Source organism: Clarias gariepinus, chromosome 1 (assembly GCF_024256425.1).
Source record: "Clarias gariepinus isolate MV-2021 ecotype Netherlands chromosome 1, CGAR_prim_01v2, whole genome shotgun sequence".
NCBI classification, from domain to species: Eukaryota; Metazoa; Chordata; class Actinopteri; order Siluriformes; family Clariidae; genus Clarias; species Clarias gariepinus.
The window spans coordinates 58,666-76,438 of NC_071100.1; the positions used below are offsets into that span (position 1 = coordinate 58,666).

The following is a 17,773-nucleotide window of genomic DNA, read 5'->3' on the forward strand; positions in this document are numbered from 1 at the left end:
GCACTTCATCACTACTGAAGTGAGGGCTACAGGGCAATAATCATTGAGGGAAGCAGGATGAGGTGTCTTTGGGACAGGAACAATAATAGACTCTTTGAAGCATGTGGGGATCACCAACTGAGATAAAGAGATGTTGAATATCTCAGTGAACACAGGTGCTAGCTGGTCTGCGCAGGCTTTGAGAATACGGCCTGAGATGCCGTCTGGTCCTGCTGCTTTCCTGGTGTTCACTCTCTTGAAGGCTCTCCTCACGTCGTGCTCGGTGATGATGAACGTGCTTCCGGTGCTGGCAGTGACTTCCTGTCTGCAGCCATTAGCGCCGCTAGCATTAGCATCGCTAGTGTCTTTAGCTGCAGCCTCGAAGCGAGCATAGAAAGTGTTCAGCTCGTCTGCCAGAGACACGTCTGCGTTCGTCATACCGGATGTTGGTGCTTTATAATCCGTTATTGTCCTTAATCCCTGCCACAGGCTCCTAGAGTCACTCTGTTGGAGTTGTGACTATAGTTTCCTCCCGTAGCGCTGCTTTGCCTCTTTCACCGCCTTCCGGACGCTATATGACGCAGCCTTGTATGATTCGATGTCCCCCGACGCGAGTCCCGTGTTGTAGGCAGCGGTGCGAGATTTCAGAGCGTCGCGGATGGTTTTATCCACCCACGGCTTCTGGTTGGGAAACGTTTTAATAGTCTTTTTTTCTACGGTATCGTCCGCTAGTTTCCCGATGAATCCCACAACCGCTTCCGTAAACACGCTGACGTCACCATCGGAGCTGTTTCTGAACATGTCCCAGTCTGCGTCATCGAGTGCGTCCTGTACGCGGCCACCGATTGGTCCGTCCAGCGCGTGACCTCCCTCTGAACCGGAACTTCCTGTTTCAGCCTTTGTTTGTATTTTGGCATGAGGAAGATGGCGGCGTGGTCGGATTTACCAAACGGAGGGCGAGATTGTGCCTTGTAATCGTCCTTGACTGTGGTGTAGCAATGATCCAGTGTCCTTTCGCCCCTGGTGGGGCAGGTGATGTGCTGATAAAAGTTTGGCGCTGCACGTTTGAGGTTGGCACTGTTAAAGTCCCCCGCCACAATAAGCGCAGCGTCCCGGTGTTGTGTTTGTTGATGTGTAAGTGCCTCATGCAGCTCGCATAAAGCAGTGTCCGTGTCCGCTTGTGGTGGAATATAAATGGCGCTGATTATGACCGATGTAAACTCCCGAGGAAGGTAAAAAGGACGACACATGATGGACAGTAGCTCCAGATTTGGTGTGCAGGAGCGTGTGAGAGGAACAATGCTCGCGCTGTTGCACCAGCTGCTGTACCAGCTGCTGTTCACCATTAAACACACACTGCCTCCCCTTGACTTCCCCGAGTCTCGCGTCCTGTCCATGCGGTGAACCGAGAAGAAATCGGCCGGCTGGATGGCGTGGTCCGGCACCGCTGGGTTCAGCCATGTCTCGGTGAAGCAGAGGAGATTGCAGTCCCGAATGTCTCTCTGGAACTTTATCCTGGCCCTGAGGTCATTGAGCTTGTTTTCCAGTGACTGGACGTTGGCGAGCAGGATGCTAGGCAGAGGTGTGCGGTGTGCACGGGCTCTCAGCCTGTTCCTGACGCCGGCTCGTTTCCCTCGAGGCCGCCACTTCGCGTCGCGTCCTTTGTTTTCCCTCAGGATCTCACTCGGCCAGCTCGGATCCGGAGTTAAAAACGTCGAATTGTGAGTACATTGTATATCAATAGAAACAAGAGTGTCTCTATCATAACTAATGTACTCCATGGTGGTAATTTGACTGGTTTTAAAACGGTAAAAACTAACTTAAAGAACAAAAACAAAGAAAATCTGGTCGGAGCAATCGTGACGGCAGCCGACCTCACCGGCGCCATCTTGGAATCCCAAGAAGAAGAGTGAAGAGTATGTTGAGAAGACAAACGTTTGGCGGGCGTGTGGAAAAGGTAAGCAGGAATTAATTCCCATCTTTCTAAATAGAAACGAAATACTGAACATAAATGTCACCTGCTGTTTAGTGATGTTTAGTCACGTTATTTTGGTTTAAGCTATTTCTTGTATTTTTAATCACACTTAAAATACAGACGGTTATATGCGCGTGCTTAATCTGCGGTTCGGTTCTGGTTTCGGTCTGTTCTCATGAGTTGTGAAGCGAGAGGAACAAAGTATAAATATTGTTCATTTGCTAAATTAAGTATCATGAATGTTAATTGAATCTATCTCTGTATTTTTTTCACAGCAGTTTGTGAGTAAAAAGTGTCTGCATCTGTCTGCATCTGACTTCAGGAGTTTCCTGACCAACCGTCTCTAACCGTCATATTTAAAAGTCATAACTTCAATAATTAAGAAACCTGACCTCGACCCCTGTCAGCTGTCCAGTTACAGACCAATATCAAACCTCCCCTTTATCTCTAAGATCCTGGAAAAGATAGTAGCGGAGCAGCTATGCTCATATATACATAGAAATGGCATACATGAACTGTATCAGTCAGGATTCAGGCCTCATCACAGTACAGAGACAGCGCTCGTTAAAGTAGTAAATGACATTCTATTGGCCTCTGATCAGGGTTGTGTAACTATGCTTGTATTACTTGACCTCAGTGCAGCTTTTGACACTGTTGATCACGCTATTCTTCTTCACAGATTAGAAAATGTAGTGGGAATTAAGGGTACAGCCCTCTCCTGGCTCAGATCCTATCTGACCCATCGTTATCAGTATGTAGACTTAAATGGTGATTATTCTGCATGTTCTCTAGTGGAGTTTGGCGTTCCGCAGGGTTCAGTTTTAGGTCCACTGCTTTTTTCCCTTTACATGCTTCCTCTGGGCAACATAATTCGTAAGCATGGTATTAGTTTTCATTGTTATGCTGACGATACACAGTTATATGTCTCAGCAAAACCTGATGAGAAAAAACAGCTTACTAAAATTGAGCAATGTGTGCAGGACATAAGAAATTGGATGCTAATTAACTTCCTTCTGCTAAATCCGAATAAGACAGAAGTTCTAGTCATAGGACCGCATACAGCTAGGAGTAAAATTTTAGATCACACCGTAACTTTAGATGGCCTTTCTGTTCCATCAAATGCAACAGTGAAAGACCTTGGTGTGATTATTGATTCCAGCCTTTCATTTGAAGCACATGTAGATAATATTACCAGGATAGCATTCTTTCACCTCAGAAATATTGCCAGAATAAGAAATTTATTGTCGCTAAACGACGCAGAAAAACTAGTTCATGCTTTTATCACCTCTAGGTTGGACTATTGTAATGCCTTACTGTCTGGTTGTTCAGCTAGATACATAAATAAGCTTCAGCTAGTCCAGAATGCAGCAGCGAGAGTCCTCACCAGAACCAGAAGATATGAGCACATGACCCCTATCTTATCTTCACTCCATTGGCTCCCTGTGAAATTTCGCATTGATTTTAAAATACTACTCTTGACATATAAAGCATTAATTGGTCTCGCGCCGCAGTACCTAAACGAACTGCTAGTGTGGAACTGCTTACGATCCGCCACGCCTACTTCGATCAAAGGATGCAGGCTGCTTGTCAGTACCGCGTATTATGAAAAATACAGCTGGGGGCAGAGCTTTTTCTTACAAAGCCCCAAAGTTATGGAATAGTCTTCCAAATAGTGTTCGGGACTCAGACACAGTCTCAGTGTTTAAGTCCAGGCTAAAAACCTATTTATTTAGCCAAGCGGTTTTATAAATAGATTTGCCATAGGTAAAGGAGCAGATCATGGACGTAGAGTATTATGGTGAACTGGTATGTTTGGATGCTGTCTTCCTCACTCTCATTGATCACTCAGGTTTGCTGACGGTGAGGTGATTGTTTGCTTTACATGTCAGGAAGCCCTCATGTTTGTGTTTCCTTCTGGCTCTCCCTTTTAGTATGCTGTCATAGTTAGTCCTGCCGGAGTCTCTGCTTGCACTCTACAGTTAATATACATTCACATTATACTTTGTGTGACTGTGACCATACCTAACTGCCATCTCTCCTCTTCTTCTCTTTCCCTCCTCTTTCTTTTTCCTCTCTCCTCCTGTCCCCCCCTTTCACTCTTTCTCTCTCTCTCTGTCGAGCTACACATGTCGTTCCTGAGCTGCCAGTGATCCAGACTCCCTCTGCCCTCCGGACCTGTCTGACCCATCCTGGTGCCCCACTTCTGGCTGAAGATCTCGTCACATGGATGCCCCGTGTGTCTGTCTGGGATGCGTCTGGTGTCTGGGAATGATTCTCTCTACCTAGAAAATGGTTCTGGCCTTGACTGGTGTTGGCAACTGTTTCTCTGGGGACTTGACAGTTCGATAGTTCATGACTGGAACTTCTTACAAGTCTACCTGGGTCTTCAATAACTACCTGGACTCCATATTAACATCAATTAACATCAGCTATTATAGCTGAACTGGCTCCCACCCTACACACTGTATAAATGCAGATTATTTACTGCTTTCTGTTTCACCCAAATGAGGATGGGTTCCCTGTTGAGTCTGGTTCCTCTCAAGGTTTCTTCCTATTACCATCTCAGGGAGTTTTTCCTTGCCACTGTCGCCCTCGGCTTGCTCACCAGGGACAAACTGACCATTTTGATTCATACAAATTCACATTTCATACAAACTTAAATAATTCTTTTGACTATGTAAAGCTGCTTTGCGGCAATGGAAATTGCTAAAAGCGCTATACAAATAAAATTGAATTGAATTGAATTGAATAACGAACAGTTATAAAGTACAAAACGTTTCTGTTGGTGTATAATTTTTTTTCTATGATTACAGTTTTTTTCTGATGGCTTAAACCCTAACTGTGATTCTTATAGCACAATTTCTAAAACTATTACAGTTTTTTACAGACGCTAGGACACATTTCTCAATACTTAGATCACTTTTGCAAAACTCTTCACACAATTCTCCTACCTGAATTTCACCCTGGCAAAGCAGTTCATTTTACATTCAAAATGCACTACAACTAGCAAAACACTTTATTCAGGTCTCAAATAAACTCATTCTTCCTGAACACTAGCAAAGGTCGACAGCCGACAAACACACTTTGTCACCCACAAAACAATGACCTAAAAAACACTAACATGTAGCATTACACAGTGTTTTCTTGTGTAAAATAGGGACACATCTCTGTTATAATTGCAATATATGTTACTGGAATGAATCAGACATGATGCAGAATTCGTTAATATTTTATGTTGTTTATTTTTATTTATTTTTTTTCTGCACTAAGTAATTCCAAAATTCTTTCCCTTCCCCCCTGTGTGAGGTAAACGTTAAGTCCTAAGCAGAAATGCAAAAACAATTACACAAAAGTTTTTTTTACTTCTGAAATGTGCAACTGAGTCAAATGCCCCTTGCAGAATACAAGTTATCTGTTGGTTTGCCGGAAAACTCTAACAAGATATGCCACTGTAGAGCGTTGCAGATTTGGCTGCACTCCCTGATCAGCCTTTTTTAATTGGGAGACCATGATTTACTACATGATCAATTACAGTAGCTCTGATCTCATCTGAGACTACAGCTCTTGATCTTCCTCTTATTCTTCTTCCACCACGCATACGTATTCCTCGCCCCCTCCCAGCCACTCTTCTTCCTCTTTCAGCCACTTCTCTATTTCTGGCAGGGTCCATGTTCACATCACAATACAAACCTATTCAGCAGTTGTCTCCGTTTGTAATGAAATTGAAAGAGTAACACCGGTGTAGATGTTCATCTACAATGAGAATCAGCTGTGGCCGGTTAAACTGCATTTTTAGATTTAAAATATGTTTCAATAAAATATTGGCACAAGGCCCAATCTCGCCCTCCGTTTAGTAAATCCGACCACGCCGCCATCTTCCTCATGCCAAAATACAAACAACGGCTGAAACAGGAAGTTCCGGTTCAGAGAGAGGTCGCGTGCTGGACGGACCAATCGGTGGCCGCATTACAGGACGCACTCGATGACGCAGACTGAGACATGTTCAGGAACAGCTCCGATGATGTCAGCGTGTTTACAGTAGGGGTTGTGGGATTCATCGGGAAACTAGCGGATGATACCGTGGAGAAAAAGACTATTAGAACGTTTCCCAACCAGAAGCCGTGGGTGGATAAAACCATCCGCGACGCTCTGAGATCTCGCACCGCTGCCTACAACACGGGACTCGCGTCGGGGGACATGGAACCATACAAGGCTGCGTCATACAGCGTCCGGAAGGCGGTGAAAGAGGCAAAGCAGCGCTACGGGAGGAAACTATAGTCACAACTCCAACAGAGTGACTCTAGGAGCCTGTGGCAGGGACTAAGGACAATTACTGATTATAAAGCAGCAACATCCAGTATAACGAACGCGGACGTGACTTTGGCAGACGAGCTGAACACTTTCTATGCCCCCTTCAAGGCTGCAGCTAAAGATGCTAGCGATGCTAATGCTAGCGGCGCTAACGGCTGCAGACAGGAAGACACTGCCAGCACCGGAAATGTGTTCATCATCACCGAGCATGACGTGAGGAGAGCCTTCAAGAGAGTGAACACCAGGAAAGCAGCAGGACCAGATGGCATCTTAGGCCAGATCCTCAGTGCCTGTGCAGACCAGCTAGCACCTGTGTTCACTGAGATATTCAACATCTCTTTATCTCAGTCGGTGATCCTCACATGCCTTAGAGAGTCCATCATTGTTCCTGTCCCGAAGAAACCTCATCCTGCTTCTCTCAATGACTATCGCCCTGTAGCCCTCACCTCAGTAGTGATGAAGTGCTTTGAACGCCTGGTCAGAGACTTCATAATTTCTTCACTACCTGACACACTGGACCCACTACAGTTCGCTTACCGTCCAAATCGTTCCACAGATGATGCCATCTCTCATCTCCTCCACACATCACTTACTCACTTGGACACTAGAAGGGGGAATTATGTTAAAATGCTCTTCATCGACTACAGCTCTGCATTTAATACCATAATTCCCTCCACACTCACCACCAAGCTGGAGCACCTGGGACTCAGCTCATCTATGTGTCAGTGGATCTCCAACTTCCTAACTGGCAGACCACAAGCAGTAAGGATAGGTGGACACGTCTCAGCCTCCATCACTCTCAGCACTGGAGCCCCCCAGGGGTGTGTTCTGAGCCCCCTGCTGTACTCTTTGTACACATACAACTGTGTGGCCACTACCAGCTCCATCACCATCATTAAGTTTGCTGACGACACCGTTGTGGTGGGCCTGATCTCTGATAACAACGAGACGGCCTACCTGAAGGAGATTAGGAATCTGGAGAACTGGTGCCAGAGGAACAACCTCCTTCTAAACGTCAGTAAGACAAAGGAGTTGATAGTGGACTTCAGCACCAAGCAGGAGAGGAACTACCAGACCCCCGTCACCAACGAGAGCCAAGTGGAGAGAGTGGACAGCTTCAAATACCTCGATGTTTACATCACGCAGGACCTGTCATGGTCCTGTCACATCAACACCATGGTGAAAAAGGCCCGACACCGTCTCTACCACCTCAGACGCTTGAGAGACTTCCGACTGCCCTCCAAGGTGCTCAGGAACTTTTACTCCTGCACCATAGAGAGCATTTCAACCTGGTTCGGGAACAGCACCATACAGGACAGACGAGCTCTACAGAGGGTTCTGCGATCAGCTGAGCGCACCATCCGCACAGAGCTTCCTGACCTGCACTCAATCTACAGCAAGCGGTGCTGGACCAAGGCCAGGAAGATCGTGAAGGACCTCAGCCATCCCAACAATTGGCTGTTCTTTCTGTTGAGGTCTGGAAAGCGATTCCGCTCCCTGAAGGCCAACACAGAGAGACTGAGGAGGAGCTTCTTCCCGCAGGCAATACCGTCTCTCAATCACAATCACACCACCACACAGTACTGACCCACACATACGGTTTTTACACACGCACTGGACATTCTGGACATTTGTTTACACTAGTGGCCACTGCACAACTACATTTCGTAGTCATCAAATCAAATCAAATCCATACTGGACTCAGTAGGAGTAAATCAGTGTGTAGAAGGACCCACTCATAAAGCAGGTCACACTTTAGATTTAATAACATTATTCGGATTAAGTATAAGAAACTTATTCACAATTCCACTATCTGAAGTTATCTCAGATCACTATCTTGTCTCAATTCAAGTGTGTCACAGTAATAATGTACGCACAGCACCGCGCTACCGTATGAAATGTACATTCACATCAACTACCAAACAGAGTTTTATCAGTAATCTCCCAGAGTTCCCAACTTCAATTAGATCACCATCTGACCCCACAGAACTCGATCAGGCGACTGAATATTTAGAGTCGACATTTCGCTATACCTTGAACGTTAAACCCTGGTATAACTATCACACGCGCACTTTAAAACAGACCGCTCGGAAATTAGAACGTAAATGGCGTCAAACTAAATTGTTAGTATTTCAAATAGCATGGAAGGAGAGCATCCTGAACTATAAAAAAGCTCTTAGTGTAGCTAGATCAACATATCTCTCCACTCTTATAGAAAATAACAAAAATAATCCTAGATTTTTATTTAATGCTGTAGCCAAATTAACCAGAAATAAGACTGCAGAAATCTCCACAACAACATCATGCAATAGTGAGGACTTCATGAACTTTTTTAATAATAAAATTGTAAATATTAGGCATAAAATTGAGGTTTTGAAACCGAAAAATGTAATTGATGCAGATATTAATCTAGCCATGTCTGATCAGAACCTAGAATCTCGTCTGCAAATTCATCAACCTGTATATTAGATCCTGTACCGACACATTTTCTTAAACAGATAGTACCAGCAATAACAGAACCCCTGTTGAGAATAATTAATTCTTCACTCAGCATTGGTTATGTTCCAAAATCTTTAAAAAACAATAATTAAGAAACCTGACCTAGACCCCTGTCAGCTGTCCAGTTACAGGCCAATATCAAACCTCCCCTTTATCTCTAAGATTCTGGAGAAGATAGTAGCGGAGCAGCTATGCTCATATCTACATAGAAATGGCATACATGAACTGTATCAGTCAGGATTTAGGCCTCATCACAGTACAGAGACAGCACTCGTTAAAGTAGTAAATGACATCCTAGTGGCCTCTGATCAGGGTTGTGTAACTATGCTTGTATTACTCGACCTCAGTGCAGCTTTTGACAGCTTGTTGATCACGCTATTCTTCCTCACAGATTAGAAAATGTAGTAGGAATTAAGGGTACAGCCCTCTCCTGGCTCAGATCCTATCTATGTAGTATGTAGACTTAAATAGTGATTATTCTGCATGTTCTCTAGTGGAGTTTGGCATTCTGCAGGGTTCAGTTTTAGATCCACTGCTTTTTTCCCTTTACATGCTTCCTCTGAGCAACATAATCCGTAAGCATGGTATCAGTTTTCATTGTTATGCTGACGATACACAGTTATATGTCTCAGCAAAACCTGATGAGAAAAAACAGCTTACTAAAATTGAGCAATGTGTGCAGGACATAAGAAATTGGATGCTAATTAACTTCCTTCTGCTAAATCCGTATAAGACAGAAGTTCTAGTCATAGGACCGCATACAGCTAGGAGTAAAATTTTAGATCACACCGTAACTTTAGATGGCCTTTCTGTTCCATCAAATGCAGCAGTGAAAGACCTTGGTGTGACTATTGATTCCAGCCTTTCATTTGAAGCTCATCTAGATAATATTACCAGGATAGCATTCTTTCACCTCAGAAATATTGCCAGGATAAGAAATTTATTGTCACTAAACGATGCAGAAAAACTAGATCATGCTTTTATCACCTCTAGGTTGGACTATTGTAATGCCTTACTGTCTGGTTGTTCAGCTAGATGCATAAATAAGCTTCAGCTAGTCCAGAATGCAGCAGCGAGAGTCCTCACCAGAACCAGAAGATATGAGCACATCACCCCTATCTTATCTTCACTGCATTGGCTCCCTGTGAAATTTCGCATTGATTTTAAAATACTACTCTTGACATATAAAGCATTAAATGGTCTCGCGCCGCAGTACCTGAGCGAACTGCTAGTGTCTTACGATCAGCCGCGCCTACTTCGATCAAAGGATGCAGGCTGCTTGTCAGTACCGCGTATTATGAAAAATACAGCTGGGGGCAGAGCTTTTTCTTACAAAGCCCCAAAATTATGGAATAGTCTTCCAAATAGTGTTCGGGACTCGGACACAGTCTCAGTGTTTAAGTCCAGGCTAAAAACCTATTTATTTAGCCAAGCATTTTTATAACTAGATTTGCCATAAAAAGAGTATTATGGTGAACTGGTATGGTTGGATGCTGTCTTCCTCACTCTCATTGATCACTCAGGTTTGCTGATGGTGAGGTGATTGTTTGCTTTACATCTCAGTTCCCCCTCATGTTTGTGTTTCCTTCTGGCTCTCCCTTTTAGTTATGCTGTCATAGTTAGTCCTGCCGGAGTCTCTGCTTGCACTCTACAGTTAATATACATTCACATTATACATTGTGTGACTGTGACCATACCTAACTGCCATCTCTCCTCTTCTTCTCTTCCCCCCTCTTTCTTTTTCCTCTCTCCTCCTGTCTCCCCCTTTCACTCTTTCTCTCTCTCTGTCGAGCTACACATGTCGTTCCTGAGCTGCCAGTGATCCAGACTCCCTCTGCCCTCCGGACCTGTCTGACCCATCCTGGTGCCCCGCTTCTGGCTGAAGATCTCGTCACATGGATGCCCCGTGTGTCTCTCTGGGATGCGTCTGGTGTCTGGGGATGATTCTCTCTACCTAGAAAATGGTTCTGGCCTTGACTGATGTTGGCAACTGTTTCTCTGGGGACTTGACAGTTCGATAGTTCAGGACTGGAACTTCTTACTACCTGGGTCTTCAATAACTACCTGGACTCCATATTAACATCAATTAACATCAGCTATTATAGCTGAACTGCCTCCCACCCTACACACTGTATAAATGCAGATCATTTACTGCTTTCTGTTTCACCCAGATGAGGATGGGTTCTCTGTTGAGTCTGGTTCCTCTCAAGGTTTCTTCCTATTACCATCTCAGGGAGTTTTTCCTTGCCACTGTCACCCTCGGCTTGCTCACCAGGGACAAACTGACCATTTTGATTCATACAAATTTACATTTCATACAAACTTAAATAATTCTTTTGATTGTGTAAAGCTGCTTTGCGGCAATGATAATTGCTAAAACGCTATACAAATAAAATTGAATTGAATTGAATTGAAATCAAATTGAAATCAAATTAAAATTTTATTTGTCACATACACAGTCATACACAGTACGATATGCAGTGAAATGCTTATACGATTGCCAGTGACCTTAAAAGAAAAGAATAGTAAAAGCTTATACATAAGAAATAATAGGAATAAGAGATGTGTGCTCCATCACAAGTCACTTTAAATAAATCACTTTAAGCATATTTGCACTGCATAAGTCACTTTTAATATGTGGATTGCACAACCATGGACATTACCATTCTTTTATTACCATTTATTTCGCTGCTCTTATTGTTCTACATTTCTTCATATATTCTCCATATATTTTCTATATTGTGTATTTTTGTTTACAGTTATTTTATTTTTAACTTTTATTTGTATTTTGATTTATTTTTATTTTTATTCTTATTCTTTATACAGTTATTTTTCTTTTTAACTTTTATTTGTATTTTTATTTATTTTTACTCTTTCCTAGTTAAATTTACCCTTTATTTTAATTTTCATATTTATTTCCTATTCCTATTCTTCTATTCTTAGGTCACGAGCAGTTGTCTAAGCATTTCACTGCATATCGTACTGTGTATGACTGTGTATGTGACAAATAAAATTTCAATTTGATTTGAATTTGAATATTGCTGTTGAATATTGCTGTCTCATTCAGTTTTGCATTATGTTATTGTTTTGAACATTTCAGTAACAGTTTTGAAAACAGTATGTAAGCACGTGCAAAGTGTCCTGTACGTACAAAGATTTTTGGCAGCTGTTGTGTCTGAGTGAGAAAAGAATTCATGAAATTTGAGAGATGTTGTCATTGAATGCATTTTGTGCCAAAACAATGATAATTGATCCTCAGTTTAGCCCACATAGACTTCTGTTGTGCTCACTGTGTGAAGAGTTTTGCAAAAGTGACCTTAGTATTGAGAAATGTGTCCTAGTGTCTGTAAAAACTGTAATACTTATAGCAAAACCACTCACTGAGTTTGCAAAACTAAAAGCACAAAGACTGCTTTGCACTCAGTTTGCAATTTTGTAACACACACTTTGCAAAACTGTAGGAACAATTCACTGCACAGCACTCTTTTTGCAGAACTTTAAACACAACTCACTGCTTACACTCAATTACCAAATTTTCAACACACTCCTAGCAAAATTATACACATGTATGGCTATCATTAACACTATTTTGCCAACTGTCTGGCACACTGTCACATGTGAAAACTGTTTTAGATAATTAGTTCATTGTGCAATCAGCCTAAGCACTATAAATAAGCCACAGGTAAGCTGTGTATGTGGAGTAGAATGGAAGGAGCAGTAAGAGTGGAGGTGAAGAAGCGAGAGGGTTAGAGGAAGTTAGAGGAAGAGGACAAGTATGAGCAAGAAGAGGACGAGGAGGGGAAAGAGAAAGGGTAAGAAGAGTAAGAAATAGAATAACTGATGACATAAGAGCTACAATAGTGGACCATGTCATCAACCATGGGATGACCCTGAGGGAAGCTGGCCAACGGGTTCAGCCTAATTTGAGCCGCTACACTGTGGCAAGCATCATTAGGACATTTCGAAATGAGAATCGGTAAGTACTTTGTAGCACTGCCGTACTCTAATGAGGAACACAACAGTACCATACATGCAAAAATAGGGCTGCTTTGGTCAACTGGTTTAAAGACCACCCATCCTTCATGGCACTCAACCTTCCTCCATACTCTCCATTCTTAAATCCCATCGAGGAGTTCTTCTCTGCCTGGCGCTGGAAAGTGTACGACCGTCATCCTCATCAACAGGTAGCCCTTTAACAGGCAATGGAGGAGGCATGTGGAGATATTGACCAGGCATCATGTCAGGCCAGGATACGGCATTCAAGGAGATATTTTCTGTGGATGAAATTTTGTGGCCGGACCCAGAAAGAGGACATGATGTAGGCTGATTGTCTTTTTTTTCCCTTTTTTTTTTGTAAAATTACTATTTTGTGTTCTGATTTGTCTTGGTTTTGATGAGTGTGAATAAACACCAATACTTGAAGTTTGGATCCTTGTATGTTTACATGACACTACGACAAAAGTATGACCTCAAATTGACATCTGTACACAGAGAAAGCAAAAGCCAGATGTGTTTTGTATTCATACCATCAGTGTGCACTTGGCGCATCGTGTGCTTAGTAGATGATGGCTTGTGTGTACTGTTTGATACGAAAACACCATTTTTACGAAGGTGTGAAGAGTTAATCTAGCTTTGTTTGCTTTTGCAAGAGAACTACAATGTTTTGATAATTGGGTGAAAGGTTTTCTTATTTGTGTGTAGAGTTTTGCAAAAATAGCCAATAGTTACAAAAAAATGTGCTTAAGCAATCAGAAAAAACTGTAATACTTATTTGTGGTGTTTTATGTTTTTTACATCTTTTCAAATTGGGACCTCATTTGTGAGTTGCTGCTGAAAAAATGATGAAAAAATCTCCGTTTTATCCTGTTTGTCTTATGCTTCCTTCCTTCACAGAGTTCTGTTGACCATGGTTAATTATAATTAACAGAGGGTATTTAATTAAAATAATGGGGGGGGGGGGGTGTTTTAACAAAACAACGTCTATCCGACATGAATCAGACCTTTTGGCGGATAATGAACATCTGATTAACATCGTTTAAAGAGCGGATCAGGGATGTTTTAATTCATTTACGTCTTAAATACGTAGGCTAAGCGTCGTTCTAACATCTGGCACGGACGTCTCTGTGACAGCTGCCAGATGAGCAAATGCCCTCTCTTAGACATCTGCCAGGTGAAAAAGACGACGTCGCATAGACGTCTCCGCGACGTGTGTGTGCTATCTGGGTGAAATGTGATTTACAGTAAATTAGATTAGATTAGAATTAACTTTGTCAATGTGCAGAGTATATGAACAGAGCCAATGAAATGCAGTTAGGATCTAATCAGAAGTACATAGTGGCCCGTTTACAATAAACAAATACAATGTGTTATACAAACAGAAGCTGCATTTGTTATGGTTATGGTTATGGTATATATACAGTGGCACAAAAAAGTATTTAGTCAGCCACCAATTGTGCAAGTTCTCCCACTTAAAAAGATGAGAGAGGCCTGTAAATTTTTTCATAGGTTTACCTCAACTATGAGAGATAAAATAAGAAAAAAAATCTAGAAAATCACATTGTAGGATTTTTAAAGAATTTATTGCAAATTATGGTGAAACACATACAACATGGAACACAACACCGGAAACACAACATGTTTAGATGGAAACACAAGCACACAGACAATGAATGATGAAGGCTAACGCACGAGTTTATATCGGCCACAACGAGAAATCTTTAGAAAAGAACTGAGATAAATTTGAATTATCTGCTCATCCTGTGTTACTGTTTGAATTACCGATTAGCAGCGTCTGCATCGCGTAACCTCTATCCGTCACTCCGTCTCTCCACCAATCAGTGAGACGAAAAAAAAAGGTTGAAGTGTCATCTGATCAATTTAATCTTAGGTATGGCTAAAGTGGCCATATACATCAGCAGACAGAATAAAATGGCAAAAACTTAAAAAGGGCTTTGGGGAAGCTGTGTTTGCAGTTTGGATGATGAACGTGTTTTTGCACCAGAGATGTAAAGAGCTTGAGGAGCTAATCAATGTTGTAACCAGTACATAAGTGTTTTTTATCCAAGTGGTACTGTTTCCTATTTAATTGTTACTCTGCAAACTCGAGACTTGCGATGAGCGTCCGTAAACTTTAGTAAGTAATGCATAACAATAAACCCAATTGCTCCATAGTTACAGTGGGAACCAAAAGTTTAGATGAAGAAGGAAATCATATTTACATAAATATTTAAACTGCAAATTCAATGATGGGAGCCATGAGCGGAGCTTAAAGCTAAGAAATAAATAAAACAAAACGCCTTCTAACTTTTACGTGGCAGTCAATTTAATCTAATAAACAAAACAAAAACAAAATCTGGCGTAGGATGCCTACTAACTACACTAACTAACCAAACATAAATATAAATACTAGCTCCCGCTGCTAACTAGTGTTTCTAAACAAATTCTCACTCTGTTAATGTAGACCCTCGGGGATACTAACCACCACTCGACACCGTAAATTGGAGGTACTGTAAGTCCAACAACTCTAACTGGGCGAAGAAGTAGTAACCAACACATAGCGCCGTCAAATAAAAACAACACGCAAAGAAAAACCGAGCTTAGGTACAAACTATCACCAGCTAACCGCCAAGACATTCGAAAACCGGAAGTATAATGAGTCGCCGTAACAATGTGAATGAAGAAAGAAGAATATTGTGTGGATTTATTTTTTTTTTTTTAAGTTATACTCTGATTTTTTAAATTTTCATAAGGTCCAAGGGAAAAAGAAAATATTTTACTTCAGTTGTAATGAATCTACAATAAATCAAATATTTCATTTCAAATACAGTGTGTCTGTCTCTGTCTCTCTCTGTCTAGTTCAGTATACTCGACCATAATCATGGGGAAGACTGCTCACTTTTCAGTTGTCCAGGAGATGGCTTTATGTTCTTATTGTTCTCAGCAAATCCTTTAATAAGAATTTTTATATTCCTTTTTCATTAAAAAAATTAAACATTGTGTAAATTACCCTAAAACTAATGTCCATCCTGTCATTTGGGGAAACTGTGAGAAATTGGTTGATATAATCTGTGACATCACCACCATCATCCTCACTGGAAGAATAACACTGTAAGTACATTAAGTATTCACACATATTTTATCATTTTCATCATATTGTGATTGTAGTTTGATGTTAAGCTTCATATGTCAACAAGAAATTCAAAACATGTGATAAACAGGACACAGTCACGTGCAACAGTGAATCACTTTACTAACTGAAGGTCCACCATGTGATCATAGGATGGAATAGTGAGGGACATTTCTTAGATGAGTGCTAACAAATAAACAAAACCTCCCCCCACACCTGACACACACACACTCTGGCTCTCTCAACCTGTCCCCCTAAGCTGTGTTTTACACAGGCCAAAACAAGCTCCGTTTCATATCCTACACACAGCGCTCGGCCAGTGCTCACACATTGAGCTCACTGACAGGACTCGCCTTCAGTTCGGACCAGAGTTCTTACAGCGGTGCGACCTGTTTTTATCCGGTTTTTACACACGACACATGTAAACCGGAAGTATAAAAGGTTTTTAATAATGCGTTTGAAAAAGCAAAGGACTATAAACAAAACATTGGGAGATTCTGTTGTGTGGGACACACTCTCCTCATTTTCGTTTGCAAGTTTGACTTTTTTTTTCTAAACCTTTGTTCTCTGAATGAAATGATCATTGTAGACATTGTTGTGTATTGTGACTGTCATTGTAATCACCTATGTCTTTTCTCAATGAAAAAAAAATTTTTTTTAAAAAGCATCAAAACTATTTCTGTTATCTTGTGATGAGACAGGGGCGGCCTGGAGAGAATTCGACGGCGTGTTAGTGATTGGTTGGTTTATTACAACGATCGTAGCCAATGAGAATGCAGCAGTTTAGGCTAAATTAGAGAGCGCTAGAGAATGATTGCTACCACTTTCTGTTCGTACACGTTAACGTAGTGAATCATGTCTGGAAGAGGCAAAACCGGTGGAAAGGCTCGTGCCAAGGCCAAGACTCGCTCATCTAGAGCTGGACTGCAGTTCCCCGTGGGCCGAGTCCACAGGCTCCTCCGTAAAGGAAACTACGCTGAGCGCGTTGGTGCCGGCGCTCCGGTCTACTTGGCCGCTGTGCTGGAGTATCTGACTGCTGAGATTCTGGAGTTGGCTGGTAACGCCGCCCGCGACAACAAGAAGACCCGTATCATTCCCCGGCACCTGCAGCTCGCCGTGCGTAACGATGAGGAGCTGAACAAACTGCTCGGCGGAGTGACTATCGCTCAGGGTGGTGTGCTGCCCAACATCCCGGCTGTGCTTCTGCCCAAGAAGACCGAGAAGCCGGCCAAGACCAAGTAATTTTACACCATACTGCGTTTTGTCAGTGTCCAAAGGCTCTTTTAAGAGCCACCCATTTTTCCTTTAAAAGTGCTTTTTCCTGATCAGTTCAGAAACAGTTGCAATACGTGAATGAATTGGAATTATAAATATTTTATAATAAGAGGTTACCTGAAAAAAGAGAGTTGTTCATTTCAGATCTCTTCTATATAATGTGTGTAACTACTAGCATCAGTAATTCCACAGTATCAGTTCAGTTAATTAAATTGTTTCAGTTAAATGGGAATGTTTTATCTAACTTGGCAGGATTCTAATTAAGAACATGAGATCGGAAATTTTATTTAAGAGTGGAACCAATGTTCTCCAGTCCGGGGGACACTATAAAGTTGCTCATGTGAGAGTTGTGATTGGCAGACAGTAATATTTTGAGCTGTTGCACAGAAATGTTTATTTGGAGACTTGTATGGAATGAATACATGTAAAGATTTAATACTGTAGATCATGTGGGAAATAAAATGACTAAACCCCCTTGGGGCTTTTGGAATAAGAATAAAAAGTAAAACTATGGTAAAAAAGGAAATGTGCATGAAATTTGCTATCATGTTTTAACGTTGCATCATAAATGTAATCATTTTAAGATGTATCTGTACAAAGCAATGTAT

General features: G+C 41.9%; 2 protein-coding genes across 2 annotated transcripts in view; both read left to right on the forward strand.

Moving 5' to 3' along the window:
* LOC128523972 (histone H2A-like) overlaps positions 1–17,773 on the forward strand; it is a 70,737-nt gene that overhangs the window by 30,120 nt on the left and 22,844 nt on the right. The window lies entirely within an intron of this gene.
* Positions 16,746–17,132, forward strand: LOC128524002 (histone H2A-like). The gene has a single exon (XM_053496266.1). The coding sequence runs from the start codon at positions 16,746–16,748 to the stop codon at positions 17,130–17,132; it is 387 nt and encodes a 128-aa protein (XP_053352241.1).

Excerpts from the sequence above, each read along its gene's own strand:
- LOC128524002 (XM_053496266.1), top strand. The coding sequence starts at position 16,746 with ATGTCTGGAAGAGGCAAAACCGGTGGAAAGGCTCGTGCCAAGGCCAAG.